This window comes from Symphodus melops, assembly GCF_947650265.1.
Source record: "Symphodus melops genome assembly, chromosome: 5".
In the NCBI taxonomy this organism is placed as follows: domain Eukaryota; kingdom Metazoa; phylum Chordata; class Actinopteri; order Labriformes; family Labridae; genus Symphodus; species Symphodus melops.
The window spans coordinates 17,643,526-17,661,485 of record NC_136695.1 but is presented as its reverse complement, the minus strand read 5'-3'; the positions used below and the strand labels follow the sequence as shown (position 1 = coordinate 17,661,485).

The 17,960-nt window shown below is 39.6% G+C and overlaps 4 protein-coding genes across 5 annotated transcripts; all 4 read right to left on the bottom strand.

Annotated features, from left to right (window-relative positions):
• Window positions 1-138: 138 nt before the first annotated feature.
• LOC306824114 (chemerin-like receptor 1) lies at window positions 139-2,181 on the bottom strand. The gene is made up of 2 exons (XM_079344106.1): window positions 1,956-2,181; window positions 139-1,553 (listed from the first exon to the last, which is right to left on the bottom strand). The coding sequence occupies exons 1-2, from the start codon at window positions 1,963-1,965 to the stop codon at window positions 490-492; spliced, it is 1,074 nt and encodes a 357-aa protein (XP_079200232.1). The 5' UTR covers window positions 1,966-2,181; the 3' UTR covers window positions 139-489.
• Window positions 2,182-2,506: 325 nt separating this feature from the next.
• LOC306823405 (chymotrypsin-like protease CTRL-1) lies at window positions 2,507-4,969 on the bottom strand. The gene is made up of 7 exons (XM_079342892.1): window positions 4,680-4,969; window positions 4,374-4,477; window positions 4,168-4,247; window positions 3,993-4,074; window positions 3,714-3,894; window positions 3,452-3,582; window positions 2,507-2,916 (listed from the first exon to the last, which is right to left on the bottom strand). Exons 1-7 carry the CDS (start codon window positions 4,723-4,725, stop codon window positions 2,755-2,757), a joined length of 786 nt encoding a protein of 261 aa, XP_079199018.1. The 5' UTR covers window positions 4,726-4,969; the 3' UTR covers window positions 2,507-2,754.
• A 257-nt stretch (window positions 4,970-5,226) lies between these two features.
• Window positions 5,227-10,843, bottom strand: hsc70 (heat shock cognate 70). Its single transcript, XM_079344913.1, has 9 exons — window positions 10,719-10,843; window positions 8,733-8,937; window positions 8,400-8,605; window positions 7,840-7,992; window positions 7,183-7,738; window positions 6,847-7,049; window positions 6,515-6,713; window positions 5,967-6,199; window positions 5,227-5,826 (listed from the first exon to the last, which is right to left on the bottom strand). Exons 2-9 carry the CDS (start codon window positions 8,935-8,937, stop codon window positions 5,632-5,634), a joined length of 1,950 nt encoding a protein of 649 aa, XP_079201039.1. The 5' UTR covers window positions 10,719-10,843; the 3' UTR covers window positions 5,227-5,631.
• A 751-nt stretch (window positions 10,844-11,594) lies between these two features.
• Window positions 11,595-17,446, bottom strand: LOC306823333 (TBC1 domain family member 16). Of its 2 annotated transcripts, XM_079342791.1 has the most exons (11): window positions 16,923-16,998; window positions 16,215-16,283; window positions 15,435-15,620; window positions 15,205-15,323; window positions 14,675-14,778; window positions 13,887-13,954; window positions 13,616-13,762; window positions 12,993-13,083; window positions 12,728-12,876; window positions 12,472-12,613; window positions 11,595-12,384 (listed from the first exon to the last, which is right to left on the bottom strand). In XM_079342791.1, the coding sequence occupies exons 3-11, from the start codon at window positions 15,568-15,570 to the stop codon at window positions 12,216-12,218; spliced, it is 1,125 nt and encodes a 374-aa protein (XP_079198917.1). In that variant the 5' UTR covers window positions 15,571-15,620; window positions 16,215-16,283; window positions 16,923-16,998; the 3' UTR covers window positions 11,595-12,215. The 2 variants fall into 2 exon arrangements, with proteins under 2 accessions (XP_079198917.1, XP_079198916.1); XM_079342790.1 differs by lacking the exon at window positions 16,215-16,283 and having other exon boundaries at window positions 16,923-17,446.
• Between the last annotated feature and the right edge of the window lie 514 nt (window positions 17,447-17,960).

Genomic DNA, 17,960 nt, shown 5'->3' with positions numbered 1-17,960 from the left:
TTACTGTTACTAGAATAAAGTAAACCATAAAACGTAAATAGTCGAGGTGGAACTCTGTGCTGTTAAAAAATGTTAGAAAAAAGATGACATATTTTCATATTTATTCAAACATTTTTTTTTCAAAACAATCATTGACGTCAGAAAAAAAAGACATTCAATTTAACTTTTTTATAATTCATTACATATGAGGTTAAATGCAAAAACATTTGTTGATAAATCTTATCAGTTTGTGTTATGAATTGTTGGTAATCACATACAGAACATATCAGGAGTGACAATAATCTGCACACCAATAAAACAACGTTGAAGGACATGTTTAACATAAGCGGTGTTGGTATAAGAGAATGTTGAGTCATCAATAAAAACAAAAAACATACATGTGGACATAAAAAAGTATTGAAATATGAACATATTTACAAACCAATTAAGCTTAAGCCATTTTCATTTGTTTTTTAATTTCCTGTCGTGTGTGGCACCTTCTATCAGTGCTCAGTCTCTCTCTCCAATATTGAACACGCTGCACTCTGTAGTTTTCAAACTAGTGGTTACAACTTTACCCTCCAGAGGTGCAGCAGCATCAGACTTCCGGCTAATCCGAGAGAGTTGTGATGACAGAGAGCGAGAGGACATAAATGACAAATGGTCCTCTGCCAGGGCGCTCTCCAGGACAAAGCAAATGGAGTGCTTGAGCTTCTTCTGGAATTCCTCACACATGAACACATAGAGAATGGGGTTCAGGCAGCTGTTTAGATATCCCAGACACACTGACAGTTGTCCTCCAATTTCTACAGCAATCAGGTGACCTTGTTCGTCACTGTGCTGCAAAAACTGGAAAACATGGAATGGCAACCAGCAGATGAAGAATGCAAGAATGATGGAGAAAATGATTTTGCGGGATCTCTTGTTCCTTGTCCTCTGCAGACGCGCTGCCCTAACACCGATGGCCACATAGGAGACGAATATTACCAGGAATGGGATGAGAAAGCCCATAACAAAGCGGAAAATCACGAGTTTGTAATGATGGTCTTTTGTAAAAGATTCTATGTAAGAGCAGCGTGTGTTTTCACCCATCCCCAGAAGATCACGAACAGTGGCAAACGGAATACTGCAGACCACAGCTGTCGCCCAGATGACACCACATATGACCTTAGCCTTGCACACGGTGCGTTTGTTTTGTGCCCACACCACCACCCAGATTGACAAGCAGCGATCCAGACTTATGGCCACCAGCAGAAAGATGCTGGCAAACAAGTTTACAGCAGCAACTAAGTTATTGAACTTGCACATGAACCACCCAAATTGCCACTGATTATTCTTAGAAACAGTGAGGATAGTGAGAAGGAGGAAGGATGTAAAGAGGAAGTCAGCTATGGCCAAGTTGAGAAACCAAACTGAGTTGACTGTACTCTTCATCCTGAAGCCAGTCACGTAGATGACCAGGCTATTGCCCAAAATCCCCAGTATGAATATGATACAGTAGATGACAAGGGAAGCTATTTTCAGAATTCTGAAAGTTTCCTCCATGGATGATTGATCAGCAGTAGCATTGGAAGCTAATGCACACAGAAAAATATTTGAAGTTAGTTACTGATACCATATGCAAGATACACAGAGAACACATTATTTTTTATGTAAAATAATGTTAATTATAACCTTTCATATTTTAATTCCTAGACATATCTTTTGTAATACACAATGCTTCTGTCTGTCTCATAGATTGCTTATTATTTACAGCATATGTTCTGTCATTTGCCTCTCAGATGAGCTGTCGTTAAAGTAGTTCCAAAATACTCTAGTCAAGTGCAGGCTTACTTTTCCTGTCACTCCTTTCTATTTTTATTCTGAGGTGTAAAACATACCTTAAATATCTATGCATGCCCTTTTTTTCCATTAGTAGAACACCTTACATTACATTCAATATAAAAAGGATGGAGAATATATTTGAGGTATCTTACCAGTGTCCATGTTTACGATGTGATTTCTTCGTTCATCTGTCTCTATCTGGTCCTGCCTTCACCCATCTAATCTCTCTGTTTCTTCTCCTTTGTTGTTCCTCTAGTTACCAAGGAGGCACTACTTCTCCTACTGCTGTGAGTTTTAAGCAAGTAATCAAGCCATACAAAGGGAGGGACCAAAAATTACAATGCAATCATGCTGTCCTGCGTGATCTTCAAAATTACTCATACAGTCATCAGACAACAAGTTTCACTAGTGCAGTATTTTATAGTATATTATAGTCTGTATTTTAGTCTTATGTTTTATATTTGACTTCATAAGTATTTTTCTAAAAGCCTCTGCTGTAACCTAAACTTTTCCTGTTCTTACACATCGAATGAAATCCTTTTTGTTTTATTTGTTTCAATAACCTCCTAATCACACACATAATCACAATTTCTTCTCCTGCACAACCACACACAATCACACACACACACACACACACACACACACACACACACTCTCTCTCTCTCTCTCTCACACACACACAAACACACAGTCTAGTCTGTTCGGCTGATAATAATATAACACATGACAACCAACATTTGAGGTTTTAAGGATTGCATTTTATGCATGATTTCTCATAAATGCACCAAACAAAATATTCCAAAGCAAAGATTTTGCTGGGATACAGAGTCAACAGAAATGTTAACATCTTTGTGTTAACTAACAATGACTATGCATGCATCACTCAATGATCAAAGTTGCAACCACGATCATAAGCTGTGGGAAAACAGCCATACAGAGTATATTTGCATGTTAGTTTGAAGCAACTGTCTGGTCGATCCAGCGGCGCAAGTAGGACACACGGGCATACACAGCAGGGGTGCGCACGTTGCAGTTGGAGGTGCCCCAAGACACAATACCCACGAGGGACCACACTCCACTGTTCTCACAGACCAGAGGGCCACCAGAGTCACCCTGAAATGAAATGATTTTTATAAATGATATGCTTTATTAATCCTGCAAGGGAAAATGCAGTTTTACACATAGGCTGAAATACACACACACATGCACATAACATGGACATGCATTAATGGAGAGATGTCCGAATGTGGGCTTCTGAGCTGGTTGGGAGGGCAGGGGTTCATGGGCACCTCGGCAGTGCTTAGGAAGTGAACTGGCACCCCCGAGCTACTAGATCAATTCTCAGACTTGGTCTGCATGGGGACATGAATCAGCAGCTCTCTAGTTCTAAACAGAAGTACCAACAGACTGAGCTGCTGCTGTTTACACAGCTGTGCAGGCAGGATACATACAGGATGTGGGCAAGAGTTCCATTAGTTTCATAAAACTCAAAAACAGGAAACCAGATATGGGGTCAGCATTGTGTAAGCACATTTTAGCTTTATCTACAGAGCTAATCTTTTGAGTCAGCAGTTTCTGCCGGTAGACATTACCCGTTAAAATACTCGATTTGTTAACGTTAAACAATTCGGCATCAGAAAGAATTTACCTGACAAGAAGACACTCCAGAAGCACCAGCGCAGATCATGGCATCAGTGATTCTGTTGTAACCCCAATACTGCTTACACTGATCAGGGCTGAGCAGAGGCAGGGCAGTCTGCTGGAGGTAGCGAGGGCTTGCTGAAATGTAAGAAAATTGGAGATGGAGATCACCACATCATTCTTTCTAAGGTATGTTGGAAAATCCTTTATTTATATTCTCCCTTCATAGATATAAACCTTTTAGTATCTATAAAAACCCTCTCACTTACAGGTTTGGCCAGTTTTGCCCCATCCAGAGGTCACACACTTGGTTCCAGAGGGAATGCTGGTGCTGGAGGACGCCAGGCACACAGGAGAGATACGGGATGTCATCTGTGCTGGGGAGGACAGCTTCAGGAGGGTGATGTCATTATTGAAGTTCTGGCTGTTGTAGTAGGGGTGAGTGATGGCCTGGACAGAGAGGTGATTGTATTTGTTAATCCATAATTGAATTTCAATGGCATACAAAGATTTTAATAGAAAACAGGAAGCTGTAATGTGTTTCTTACCCTGCTAATTGACATGACCTGAATTTGCTCGCTATTGTACTGACGGTCATGCTCTCCAAGGATAACACGATGGCTTCTTGGACTGGTGTGAATAAAAACAAACAAAACAAAATAATTTAAAAGAAATATTTCGATTATTCTTCGGTGGTCGTGGGTAAATTAAAAAAATTCTTACGACACACGGCAATGAGCAGCGGTGACAACCCAGTACTGGCTGATCAGGGATCCTCCACAGAAGTGAAATCCTCTACCATCCTACGTGTGACAATTTGAACATTTAGAGTCCGATCTTAGTAAGTTAATTTAAAATCTTAATTAGACAATATCATTAAAATTGTGTCCAAGTTAAATGGGCATTGGTGCATACATGACTTAACCTACCTGAAGTGACACCTGCCAGGGCCAGGACCCAGATACAGCATTATGTCCATTGACAATCTTGTTGTATCCACTTACTTGTGGCTTGATAGTAGGTACTCCACAGCCTGCATCCAGATCATGCAATAAGAAAATCTGCTATACCTAAGGTAGCTATACTATAAGGAAGGGCCCCTTATATATCGTTTTTTTGTTTTTTGTTTGTTTCTTTTTTGTATTTATCACAATATTTAAAAGGATATCTCAAATGTACTGACAGATTTACCACAGATAAATGCATCATCTTCAGCTAAACCACCAGTCACTCACCTAGTGTGGAGGCCACAAGAGCAAAACAACTGACAAGCAAGAACATGATCAGGTCTCAACAATGAAAGTCTTCCCTGAAGGCTCAAACAAGTGGGACTCTGGCTTTTATATGTGTATTACACACACACAACCGAACCCAACATCCACACATACACACACACGTACACTGTGCTTTGATATGTCTGAGAACAAGACATCTGTTGATAAGCACCTGCGATAACTTACTTTTACAATTTCTAAATACTAACAGTACTACTCCTTGTTATCATTAAAATAAAGATCCTGCATTGTGTTTTAACCCCTCCATAAGTGTTTTGGCCTCATGTTCAGACGATATTTGTACCACATTTAATATGTCAAGCTAGCTAGATATCCTGTACTAACAAGACCTTTTTTATATGACTACAGGGGAAATTATATTGATCTAAACTTTTGAGGTGTGCCAACATGAAATTGTTGGCATCTACAAGTTTCAATAGTTGCAGCTGCTGTTACAGCATAAAATAATAAGCATCATAAAAAGAAGTCACACAGTACAATTTGAGAATCTGAATCTCATTGGTGAACTTTATTGATTTAATGTTTTGACACCGATTAAGCAAGATAACCTTTTATCGTTCATGCAAATAATCCCTGGGAGGATAAATAATAAGATATTAAACAGACAACAAGAAAACGTTCATTGAGTCTTCTTAGATTGAATATAAAGTTTCTATTTGTTAAAAATTAACATAAAGCTAGGGTGTGTGGCATTGGCACTTTTTCAAATTTATTTTGCTATTGTTGTTTTACCCAAGGTTGCAGACCCCGCATTTTGACAGAAACAATATAACGAGGATTAAACTCTAAATGCACATGTGTACCTAATGTAACTTGGATGTGTAATCTGGTTAAGTTGTTAAAGACAGTAGGTGAATTGGGGTCTGAGCTAAATATGCTGGTGAAAAAAAGCTTAGTCAACCTCTTCAATTGTGGGACCAGAGGAGGAGCCACCTCCAGCTCCACCAGGGAAGCCACCAGGCATTCCTCCAGGCATTCCTCCAGGCATTCCTCCAGGCATACCACCCTGGTATAGCTTGGAGATGATGGGGTTGCAAACTTTTTCTAGTTCCTTCTGCTGGTGATCATATTCTTCCTTCTCTGCAGTCTGTGTAACAAAAGTGGTCATTTTGTCAGGAAAGGCAGGAACATTGAAGCACAATATAAACACTATGTAAATGTTCAGAAGGCTCCCTCTCTGATTTCACAACGTGAATTGAACAGGCACTTTTAGCAATAGATATTTACCTGGTTTCTGTCCAGCCAGGAAACTACTTCGTTGCACTTGTCCACAATGGTCTTCTTGTCCTCTGGGCTAATCTTGTCTTGGAGTTTTTCGTCTTCCACAGTACTCTTCATGTTGAACGCCAGAGACTCAAGGGAGTTCTTGGCTGTGACCTTGTCTCTCTGGGCCTCATCCTCAGACCTGAACTGCTCTGCTTCCTGCACCATTTGCTCGATGTCCTCCTTGCTCAATCGCCCTAGAAGGGATGAAAGACAAAGCTCAGGTTGCCTTGTGAAAAATATATTCATGGTTCATGTAGAGCACTTTAGCTTTTGAATGATATCTTTCAAATTGTATCTAGAGGAGGGACTCAGAATTAGGATCCTAATCATCATCATCTTTTATTCATGTATTTCTAATCTAATTTTACAGAGTTTTTGTAACTAATTAAGCAACACAGCAAGCTAACATAAAAACATGCAAACAAAAGGTGAAATCCACCTGACAGTGTTTGAAAGGTTCTCTGATTGGATTTTGGATGCTTAGCATTTGATTGCATACATTAATATACCTTTGTCATTGGTGATAGTGATCTTGTTCTCCTTCCCAGTGCTTTTGTCTGCTGCAGACACATTAAGAATGCCATTGGCATCAATGTCAAAGGTCACTTCTATCTGAGGAACGCCTCTGGGAGCAGGTGGGATACCGGTCAGCTCAAACTTGCCCAGGATATTATTGTCCTTTGTCATGGCTCTCTCACCTTCAAAAACCTGAAAATGACAATTTAATGATGCTAATCATTTTCTGATACAAAAGTTAACTCATGCGGGACTCATTTTGATACATTGGCAATAGTGAGTGGACTACTATTTGTCTAAAACTTTACTTTAGGGATAGCTCTACCTGAATTAGCACACCAGGCTGATTGTCTGAATAGGTGGTGAAGGTCTGGGTTTGCTTAGTTGGGATAGTGGTGTTCCTTTTGATAAGGACAGTCATTACTCCCCCAGCAGTCTCAATTCCCAGGGAGAGGGGTGTGACATCCAACAGGAGCAGGTCCTGTACATTCTCAGACTTATCACCAGCCAAAATGGCTGCTTGCACAGCTGTGAAGAAATTAATGTGGTGAAACTAATACCATGACAACAAGGCAGCACAAACACCATTGAAAGAAGCCATTTTATACTCCAAACATCAATACGACTTGAAATGTATAACCTTAAAGTAAAAAAAACACACCTGCACCATAGGCTACAGCCTCATCAGGGTTGATACTCTTGTTGAGTTCACGGCCATTGAAGAAGTCTTGCAACAACTTTTGAATCTTGGGGATACGTGTTGAGCCACCCACCAGAACAATGTCATGAATCTGGGACTTATCTATCTTGGCATCTCTCAGGGCTTTCTCAACAGGCTCAAGCGTTCCACGAAACAGGTCTGCATTGAGCTCTTCAAAACGAGCCCTGGTGATGGAAGTATAAAAATCTGCGCCCTCATAGAGTGAATCGATCTCAATGCTGGCCTGTGTGCTGCTTGAGAGGGTGCGCTTGGCACGCTCACAGGCTGTGCGTAGACGACGCACAGCTCGCTTGTTGTTGATGATTTCCTTTTTGAACTTGCGCTTGAACTCAGCAATGAAATGGTTGACCATACGGTTGTCAAAGTCTTCCCCACCCAAGTGAGTGTCACCAGCTGTGGACTTAACCTCAAAGATGCCATCTTCAATTGTCAGAATGGACACATCAAAAGTACCACCACCGAGGTCAAAGATTAGAACATTACGTTCACCACCAACCTGTAAGAAATGGTCGAAATTACTTACAAGAACTTAAAATCGTTTTTTATAGATATGGTTCATTCATATTATTAATTTTTATTTTTATTCGATTTAATAACCTTTTTATCCAGGCCATAGGCAATGGCTGCAGCTGTAGGCTCATTGATAATGCGCAGCACATTAAGCCCAGCAATGGTTCCAGCATCTTTGGTGGCTTGACGCTGGGAGTCATTAAAGTAAGCAGGAACTGTGATAACTGCATTGGTCACAGGCTGTAAAGAAATGTAGACATAGAGTCATAAAAAAAGTGTTTTTTGAACAGTTCTGTTTTATAATATCAGTCTGAGCATGCCAAAAAGTCTAGTAGTTTGAGGCTACAAGGCACAGTGCTTGCAACAACTCTGATGTGTTAGATTTAAGATAAGGTTTTGAGAAATGTAGCAGGTGGGAAAACTAGCTTTCTGGTGTGCAGCGTGCAGCTACTTTTTCTATATAAACGCAAACCACAATCTGTCAGATCACTGTCAAGAAAAACAAGAAGTTGTTTGAGGACACAAGGCAAAGTACGTGCTACAACTCCAATGTATTAGATTTAAGATAAGGTTTTGAGAAATGTAGCAGGTGCTAAGACTAGTTCCCACTTGTTAATTATAGTATTGTACAATCCTTTTTCATCTACCTTGCCAAGATAAGCTTCAGAGATCTCCTTCATCTTGGTGAGGACCATGGAAGAAATCTCTTCAGGATAGAAGGTCTTTCTCTCACCCTTATATTCAACTTCCACCTTGGGTTTAGTTGAGTCATTCACAACATTGAAGGGCCAGTACTTCATGTCTGACTGCACCACAGGGTCGTCAAACTTTCTACCGATGAGACGCTTGGCATCTGAAAAAGATTTAAGTAAAGTTAAGGGCAATGCTAACAATTTGTTTACATTTGTTTCCTTTCCTGCAAATCGAGTGTGAGAGAATAATAACATTGGATGTTGTCTCTTGGGTGTTGTGGTCTTTACCAAACACAGTGTTGGCAGGGTTCATGGCAACCTGGTTCTTGGCAGCATCTCCAATCAGTCTCTCTGTGTCTGTGAAAGCTACATAGCTGGGTGTGGTCCTGTTTCCTTGGTCATTGGCAATAATCTCAACTTTGCCATGCTGGAAGATGCCCACACAGGAATATGTGGTGCCCAGATCAATGCCTACTGCTGGTCCTTTAGACATCTAAGATGAAAGAAGAAGAAGCAGATGAGAAAAATTCTTTGATTTTGGAAATTAGTCCTTGTTTATTGCCCTTTCAGACTTGATAATGGATTCTTATTCATTCTGATAGTAATGGTTATCCATGTTTGTACTGAAGTGAATTCCTCAGTAAAGTAGTTTGTGTTCTTGGGGTTTAACATCAAAGAGAATGAATTGGTATATTAGGGGTCACTACTTGGGAATGTGAAGGATAACAATTTGGTATTGAGTAAAACAGGTGTTGACCCTTCGGATACACAGGAGGAGATAAGGAAGTCACCCCCACAGTGAATTGTAACCTTTGAGGTCATAGGTCCTGAGGAAACACAAGGAGGGCAAGATGTAGGAGAAGATGCTGACCTGAATGACATTTGTTGACCTAAGCCCAAATAAGGACATACATGTTCTGATGTTGCTTTGACCAATGCTGTATAAATACCAGTCTCTTTCTTTGTTTGACAGGGATCACCATTGACTGGTGACTCTCCCAGGTACCATGGCTAAACTGGATTAATGCTCTTTCTTGACTTTGTAAATAAAATTCTTATATTACAGGCAAGTCAGTGTCAGAGGATATTTCTTCATCATCTACACATCATCATCATCAAAGACGGAGTAACTACAGTACTTGCTTACTTATCATTACAAATATGTGCATGCACCTGCATACTATGTAATCCCACAGACACCTTCTGCAGGTGATTCTACAAAGGTTCTTTTACTAGTCTAGATGCATGGCCATATGTGGATGCCATTAGTGACGAAAGACCAAATCACCACTGTCCTTTCATTCCTCTGCACATTGCCTCTCTCTCCCTCCCACAGAAACATGATTCGACAGTGTCTCAGTCAAGCTGATGAAATATGATGTACTGATCCAGGAGTAGTGATTGGGGAGTCTATTTTCCGACAGCTGGTTTCAAATAGCTTACACTTACTATAATAAGATTCAGCGTATCTACATGGCAATGAATGGAAGGTGGCTATAAACTAAGTGATCATTTAACAAGGCTCAGTCAAATTAAAACGGACTTATTCACCAAAAACCTGCATAGAATATAAAGTATCAGGTGTCGTAACAAGCTAATGTGAGAAGTGAACTCAGCAAAAGCCTCTTATTGCGTTGGACTGTGAGCAGCAGATTAAACTAGCAAAATTGTGCAGTTAATAAAACTTATTGAGAGTCAGTTTAACAAACTGTAACTTGTTCCATTAAATCATAGAGCACATCACTGCCTTGACTAAAAGTTAGACTCTAAAACTGTTTTCCTCTATATGAGGAAATGCAAAATTTCAACCCAGCACTGCTTCAACTGGAGGAAATTGACTTCTCAGCTGTTATCATTTATTATGCAACACTGAGCAGAAAATGTTGACATAGCTCTGTTGCTTCACTGCCTGTTCAACACCCACAGTAGAAACTTTCCATGCTAAGTTCAAAGATGATAATAATCATGATAATGACCTGATTATACCAGCACGACAGGGTTCATAGAATATATCAGAAACTGCCAAAGCCATACTAAATAGTAATTGCAATTAAGTTGAGAATGTGCTTGTATAGTTTTATTTGCAAGGCATTCACTGAACTGTATTTGTCTACGGGATCCGTCCATGCTTCAGCTTGTCATGCCATTTTCAACAGTCACCATGCAACCTTATATGGAAATACTTCTCACATTTTGTAGTTTGTCTTTAAAAGCAGTAATCAAGATATTCTATAAAGCTAGGCTAAGTGCAATGCTACCTATGGAAGGTGTTACCTTGATCCGTCAGACTTTCAAGACTTGAGAGTTTACTGAGTTAGCAGTGCCTTCACCCTGCACACAACGCTCCTCACCCTCTCCTGGTAGGTGGACTAAGAGGGCGAATGACTCTACTCCTGAGAGTATATAGAGCCCTGTAGGGAGAGCCCAACAGGGTGTCAGGTGACTCCATCAAGGAAAGTTCTAGGCCCATGTGTCTAAACATGGAATGGACTTCATTAAAATATTGCTTTAGCCATCTGCTAGTGGAGCAAAAGATAAAACAAAAACAAAGAAAATCAAAAGAAAATCCAATCTTAGGGCTGTGACTTGGCATCTGAACCAAAGATTCTCCAGATCATGTTTGTGGATCATGTTGTTCACATGGCTGGAACAGTGCAGTGTATTTCACCTTTTAAAAAAAATCTCTTTTAAATACTAAATTCCAGGAATCTTGTGCAAATTCGCAAGCAGTTTAAACTTAGTCCAAAACAAATGTTAAAGTAATAAGAACATGAAATGTTAGCCAGTCATGGCTGCCATTCGTAGTGTTAAAGTCATAATAGAAAAATCTACTCTATTAACTTACTTTTGCAATACATGAGCATGTACATGTGCATTCTGTGCAGCTCAGGATTGAGCAGTTCATCTTTCCACACAAATAGACTTTAGAGTATATGTTCTGTATTTAACTCCTGAGGGTGGAGAACAACTGCACTTGGACCATGTTGTGCACTTTGGTGTATTTTCTAGATGGCGTTTGTCAATGGGAAAATGTTGCTGTTGTTGTGTTTAATATTTTACCAGTTGATTTGATAATCCACTCGCAACGGGTTGTTAATAACTTCAATAATCTTGATCTGCTTCAATATTTCAGGAACATGAGAAACTGTATACATGGTAAACAATCTTCAGTTGTTTTATTGAGGTATTGTTTTCATGACAACTATTGTAAAATTTCATTCTCTGTTGAAGACACAGTTGTGCAGCTATCATTCCCCTTCATGTATGGTCCCTCTGCCAGAGCCCAAGAACTGGACATCTATTCTTGTTACATAGGCCTCTCTGACACATAGGCCATCTGGCATTACATATAACTGTGTTTCGTTACAGACACCACCTGTTGCGACACCAGATGAGTATTCAGTGGTGGGTTTTTTAAGAAGTGAAATACTTCATAACTTGGAAAACAAGTCCTTAAAAGAGGTGACTCTGACCTATTCAGATTATCAAGCTTCAGCTTTTAAATTCATTGCATTTCTGCAAAGCCACCAAAAATTGTCACAGTTGGTGTTTGTCAGCTTTCACAAAATAAATACTGTACATTTGAAATGACCAGCAGTTCTTGATAGAACTTAAGGTCAGCAGCAATCACTACAGTAGTGTGTTTCCCTCAGAAAAAAAAACTAAGATAAAAAATATGTTCCATCAAAATTAAAAAATAGGGATTATATGTCCCGCTAGAAATTACAGTATCATAGCAGTCTTTCATGTCAGATATTCAAACAGTTACTATCACTTTAAAACAAGTAAACTCCGCAGCTGACAAAGAAAGTCCTCTTCTTTGCTCTTGTGTGTTCTGCAGTGCCCGTTCATATAATCCCAAGCACAGCGCTTGCAGTAGTTGTACAGATGATGCTCTGCTTTCTTCAGCGTGCTGTTCAGGTCCAGTGTTCCCTGAAGGCTGTCAAAAAAAAGTCAAAAGGCTGAAGCAAAATGTTCACACAGAATGATACATACAGGATTATCTTGTTTTAGCATACAGACACACCTGCTAGTAAACTGGATAAGTTGTACATCGTCTCGACACTTGAGCAGAGCGTCTCGGTTCTCCAGCAGAATGGCAGCACAGATGAAGAGCTCGAAGGTGAAGTCAGTGTTGATGGCCTGAAGATTTGACTCTGAATTCTCCTCTGCATAAATCACAAGCAAAACACTGCACAGTATTTAACAAGTCTTACACATAAACATACAGTATCCCTACATATTCTATCTTTTCATTCTGCCAACCTCATTCTTGTTTTTACCTGTGCTGTATTTTCGGGCCAGTCTCTCCTGATAACGGGCTCGCTCTACTTGTTGGGAGATGAGCTCCAGATGGTCACAACTCAGGATCTCAAACAAACGTAAAGCATCACTGTGTTCAAACTCCCTCTGGAAGCCCAGCAGCAGCCACCTTAAGAGGAGGAACAACACATGCATACACACAAATGAAATTCACATATGGAATAAAACACATGCAGACCTAAAATAAGTATAGAGGAGAAATCTAAAGGATTTGTGCAGATTTACCTGTGACAGAAGGTGAAGCTCTCCATACTGTCTGTGACTAAATGAGCATAAAGCTGAGGATCCAGTTCTTTCAGCAGCGCTGCCTCCAGCTCTGAAAGATAGAAAGTACAATTTTCTTTAAAAAAACATTTATGTATGAAATATGACAGCTTGGATTTTATTTGCAATGAGTTTGAGATTCTGTTTTTTATGTAGAACTTTTTGTTTTTTGTTCCATGTAAAGTGATTTAAAGTGAAGTATTTTTTTTGTCTTGATTCATTGTTGGAAAATGATTGGAAATTCAGAAAGTCAATCTTACATTTCTTCGTAATCTTATCATATCAATACAAAACAAGTACATACATACTCCCAACATTTTAATGTGTTTGATTGCATTTACCAAATTCTTGCACAATGAATTACACAATACCCTTGTTTTACCACTAGATGTCTCTTAACTTTTAAACATTTAAATTTTAGTTTGGCAGAACCCTTCCTCACACACATCAGTGAGTTCAAGACTGCAAACGCTTATTTGATGTTCTCTTAAGAGTTGGCAACAGTATTAGTGATGTCACATCATATTTGTTATCGTCTTTATGACACATATACATCAAGAAGCATCTATGTTTGCTAATCGTACCTATTTTTCTGTGAAGACCATCCGCCCTGAAGTCCTTGGAGAATTTCTCCATGTAGCAGGAAAAACTCCAGAAAGTGTCAACCTCCGAGTCAAGAACCTCAAGGAACCGGCTGCACAGGTCGTTCATGCCTTGAGCGTAACTGACCTCTGGGTAAACAAAGATAAGTAATGTACACACAAACATTTAGCTTCACACACAGCCTCTGATGCCCTCTGATCAAGTCAGTGTCAATAATGATACAACAGGCTTATTGTTGGTGGTTCACAGTACCTGGATGAAAAGCAGCATATGTGATGAGGATATCTCTTAAAACCAGCAGATTGGCTGAACCTTCACCCCTGGAAACACATAAGCGAGCAGAGTTGGTTCAAAAGCTTATTTGATTGCTCATTCAAGTTGGCAACACCATAAGTCAGAATGCGTCTGTTCAGTTACAGAACATAGGGTATGAACAGTTCGTTCTATGTATTCAAGAGCAGGTTACAAAGAACTTTGATAGTCAATATATTTTGAATGAATTAAAAACATTAAATTAGTCATGCCCTTTTAGTTGGATGGCTTTGACTCAGTAATCTACTTTTAGCTGATTAATATATTGTTTAATAACATAAAAGTGATTGATTTCCATATTGTACCATCACAGCTTTATCTATAAGTAGCAGTCAAACAGGTTGAAGCACGGAAAGGCAAGAGACACACACCTTGGTAGGTCCATATCAAGTTTAGTTTAAAGAGACACTATCTTAAAATTGGCGCTAACCATTAAGCAATCATATGGCATATGTAGTTCTTGTGAATATTAAAAGGTTAATGTAGCTTCAAAGTGAAATCTGATTTTTGGTAAAACAATACAAACTGACTTTTCAAAGACTGTTGTTATTGTTACTATTTCTGGGTCGACTGAGGAAAAGACGACTAAATGTATGGATGTTTACTCGAACCAACTTCATGTCATGGATCACCAATCAAATTCCACACACCATCTGTTGACACACATATGTTGACTCATATCCTAAGTGCAGCAAATAAACCCATAACAATGGCTCCCAGTCACTCACTGGTAATAGCTCAGGTCTCTGTTAGTTCTCGGCACATCCTTGTCAATGATTCGTATTGCTTCCCGCAGCTCCTCCTGGTCAAACGTGGCTCGCTCAAACAATATCTGGTGGTGAGAAATAAATGTAAAAAGAAAGATATTTGACCGATATTGTTGGGGTTTCACTTTTAACTGGATATAAGGAGTCCCTAAATTTGTAAATCCATTTTAATTCTCTCCTTTTCATTGACAGAATTTGCACGAGCTCTGATAAGGTTGTAGCCTGATTAGTTTACATAGCAGCATGTTTCTGTTAAAAACTGCTTGTCAAGTCTAACTATCTGAAAGCACAGATTAAACAGGTTGACTCGGTGCACACAGAGGTGCTGAACACTTGAGCGAGTGCAAACAGGTAAAATGATGTCATATGTAAATAAAAGTTTGTTAAACAAAAGTAGATCCTGTTGTAATTTCCTTAAACTGCACAGTTCTCGCTTTCATCAGGAAATCATTTCTCTTTAAGAGACAAAAAAAAAGAGTCACTCCTCTAACCTGTGCTTGAAGTTCCAAAAAAGCCAGTCTTTCCCAGACCTCCTCCGACTGGTCCTGGGTCTGTTGCTGGGCCTGTGCCTGCCTCTGGTCAAAGTAACGGACTGCTGCCACTAACTCAGCTTGAATGGATAAAAGATCATATGGTATTGGTATTTTGACAAAGATATAAAACAAATTGGAATAATAAAAAAAGAGAGAGAAAAGTTTATGCATGAGTGCTGGGCTTTTACCATCAGTGCCGTTGAGGTGAATGCGCACAGCTGAAGGAAGGAGCTGCTGCCACTTTCTTTTCATGACACTGTAACGTACAACCAGCTGCTCCTGCAGAAGGGAGCGCTCTAAGGCTGTCGAGCTGCACGGGTACATCCCAAACAGGAAACGCCACACAAGTCCACGCTCAGATGGAGACACGCCGCCTATAAAAGTTGAAAAAAGTCTTTTGATCATTGAGCTGTCAATTATCTGATTTACCAGTGTTTCAGGAAAAGAGGTTATGCGAGCTTTTATCATTCAGTCAAACTCTTCTCTACAAGGCCGAAAGGAAAACGTGTGTCGAATAGATCACGTGCAAGAAAAAGTAGCTTTTCAGCTGAGAAACTAGACATCCTCAGGACAAATCGGTCACCTTTCCTCTGTTTCTCCTGGAATTTGAGATGAGGATTTGTTTTTGTCTTATGTAAGTATTTGCTCAGTACTGCAGGTCCTTTAACAATTGGTTTCCAGGTCAAAGATCAAATTTAGTGAGACGTGTTTTCCAGAGAGGCCCTGTGTGTGGATGTTTACAGCTGAAACCTTAAGAATTGTCAGTTTTATAAAGAAAAGCCCCCTCATACTGCCAGACCATGATAAACAATCTTTTGAGGACTGTGTTTAAAAACTATTTTAACACACACTTCTGAAACATACAGTCAGAAGAGATAGTCTCATTTCTTAGCACACAAAATTGAATATTTTCTTTCCTCTGACTAATGAATCTCATGTGACTTTATTCAGCTTCTTAGGAATCTTACCAACTCTCAAATAGTATCTGTTGTTTTATCTCAGAAGTCACGCTGGAGTTCTTTGCTCAAGGCGTTGTGCTGTGCAATAAAACGTCACTGTTTTCACTGTTGTTCACGTCCTGCAGCAAAGCATCACTTGACTTTCTGTTTGGCTTTTAGCAATGGTCCTTATTCACTGATGGCTTTGATACTTCACAACACATTATATGGGTAGAATTATTGACCAGAAAGTAAAGTATTGCATATATGGGCATTTTGTTTCTAGAAACCTGAGGAAAGTGCATTTAAATCCACTGGGACAACATTCCTAAAGGAGGAAATGAAAAACAAATTTTAAGGAGATATATGAAAAAATAAAGTTCAGTTACAGTAGGCCTATCAGACCACATCAAAACAGTGTTCAATGTGGAAAAAAAACATAAGACTTCTTTGTCATGCCATGCTGTATTAATGCTGAAATACCAATCTTTCAAACATGAATTTCACTGGATTATGTTTCTAAATGGGTATTATAGGATTATCTAAGATTTGTGTATTGCCTGTTTCTACCTCAGGAACGAGTTCTACAGTTTCTGCTGCGTTAGGCTACATTAAAAGTGTGTCACGAACAAGTGCAAATGCAAGTTGTGATTCTACAATGATGCTCATGGAAAGTCAAGACAGACAGACAGACAGACAGACAGACAGACAGACAGACAGACAGACAGAAACAGATACCGTTTTTAAAGATATGCATCCTTAGTCTTGACTCGTCCACCCTCCCCTCGGCGTCCATGACTCCAGGTAAGCTGAGCCGTGCGGCGGACAGAGCAGGGGTATTGACCGCTGCTACTTGTCTCTGGAAGCCGACATGTGACTGCTGACTGTCTGGGAAACTCGTCCCTTCTCCTACAGTCTGCAGTGGACGCCAATTCCTAACTTCCTCCATCTGAACCTGCAGAGTACGCGGTCACCTCCACAGGTGAAGAGCAGCTGCATCCACAAAGCCTCGACAGACAACAACAAGCTGTCATCCTCCCGCAGACTACAGATACTAAAACAACGCGTCGCTTCCCATCTCTGTGTGCTGACTGGAGTTCAAACCAGCCTCAAGCGTTTTTTTTTTGTTTCGTTTTGTTTTGTTTTTACAACAAATCCGTCCAAGATCAAAAACTTCAGTAAACCAACTCTAGCCGCGTTAACTCTCATTCAGCAATCTGGGAGTCATATGACTGCACCCTCAGATCTGAGTTTGCCCACATTCCAGGTGGAGTCTGGATTTCAGTGCTAAAGTTCACTATTATGGGATTTGGGAACATGTCTCGCTCCACCTAGTGGTTTAATTTTGCAACTCACATACACACTAAAAAAAAGATATGGATAAATGAGTATTTCTCGGACACACATTTTAGTTGCACCCTTACTGGAGCGTTATTTAGAAAATAAAAAATAAAAAATTCTTCTGTAACCTAGTCTTTTTTTTTTTTGCCATTGCAATGAAGAGGGACAAAGTATTCTAAATTTGCCTAAACATTGGCAAACAACGAATAAGGAGATGAAGGTTGTCGAAGTAGATGATTAATGAACACATATTTAATTTTAATGTAAGAGTAGCTGTTATATCAGGGATTATTACTGTACAACTTGGTAGCATGTTCTGTTAGCAATAATAATTGAATTTCCTGCATGCATGCATGAACTCCTTGGAAAAGGGAGGAAGGATGTGATGGTCCATTAAATGAGTCGTTACCTAAAAAGAACCTTGTTCAAAAGCCT

Excerpts from the sequence above, each read along its gene's own strand:
- LOC306823405 (XM_079342892.1), bottom strand. The coding sequence starts at position 4,725 with ATGTTCTTGCTTGTCAGTTGTTTTGCTCTTGTGGCCTCCACACTAG. Across the intron at positions 4,248-4,373 it reads CCTGGCAGGTGTCACTTCAG|GATGGTAGAGGATTTCACTT; the intron begins GTAGGTTAAGTC and ends TGTCACACGTAG. Across the intron at positions 3,895-3,992 it reads AGGTCATGTCAATTAGCAGG|GCCATCACTCACCCCTACTA; the intron begins GTAAGAAACACA and ends CTCTCTGTCCAG.
- hsc70 (XM_079344913.1), bottom strand. The coding sequence starts at position 8,937 with ATGTCTAAAGGACCAGCAGTAGGCATTGATCTGGGCACCACATATTCC. Across the intron at positions 8,606-8,732 it reads CCCTGCCAACACTGTGTTTG|ATGCCAAGCGTCTCATCGGT; the intron begins GTAAAGACCACA and ends AATCTTTTTCAG. Across the intron at positions 7,739-7,839 it reads CCTATGGCCTGGATAAAAAG|GTTGGTGGTGAACGTAATGT; the intron begins GTTATTAAATCG and ends CATTTCTTACAG.
- LOC306823333 (XM_079342790.1), bottom strand. The coding sequence starts at position 17,133 with ATGGAGGAAGTTAGGAATTGGCGTCCACTGCAGACTGTAGGAGAAGGG. Across the intron at positions 12,614-12,727 it reads GGCCCGAAAATACAGCACAG|AGGAGAATTCAGAGTCAAAT; the intron begins GTAAAAACAAGA and ends TGATTTATGCAG. Across the intron at positions 12,385-12,471 it reads CTTATCCAGTTTACTAGCAG|CCTTCAGGGAACACTGGACC; the intron begins GTGTGTCTGTAT and ends TTTTTTTGACAG.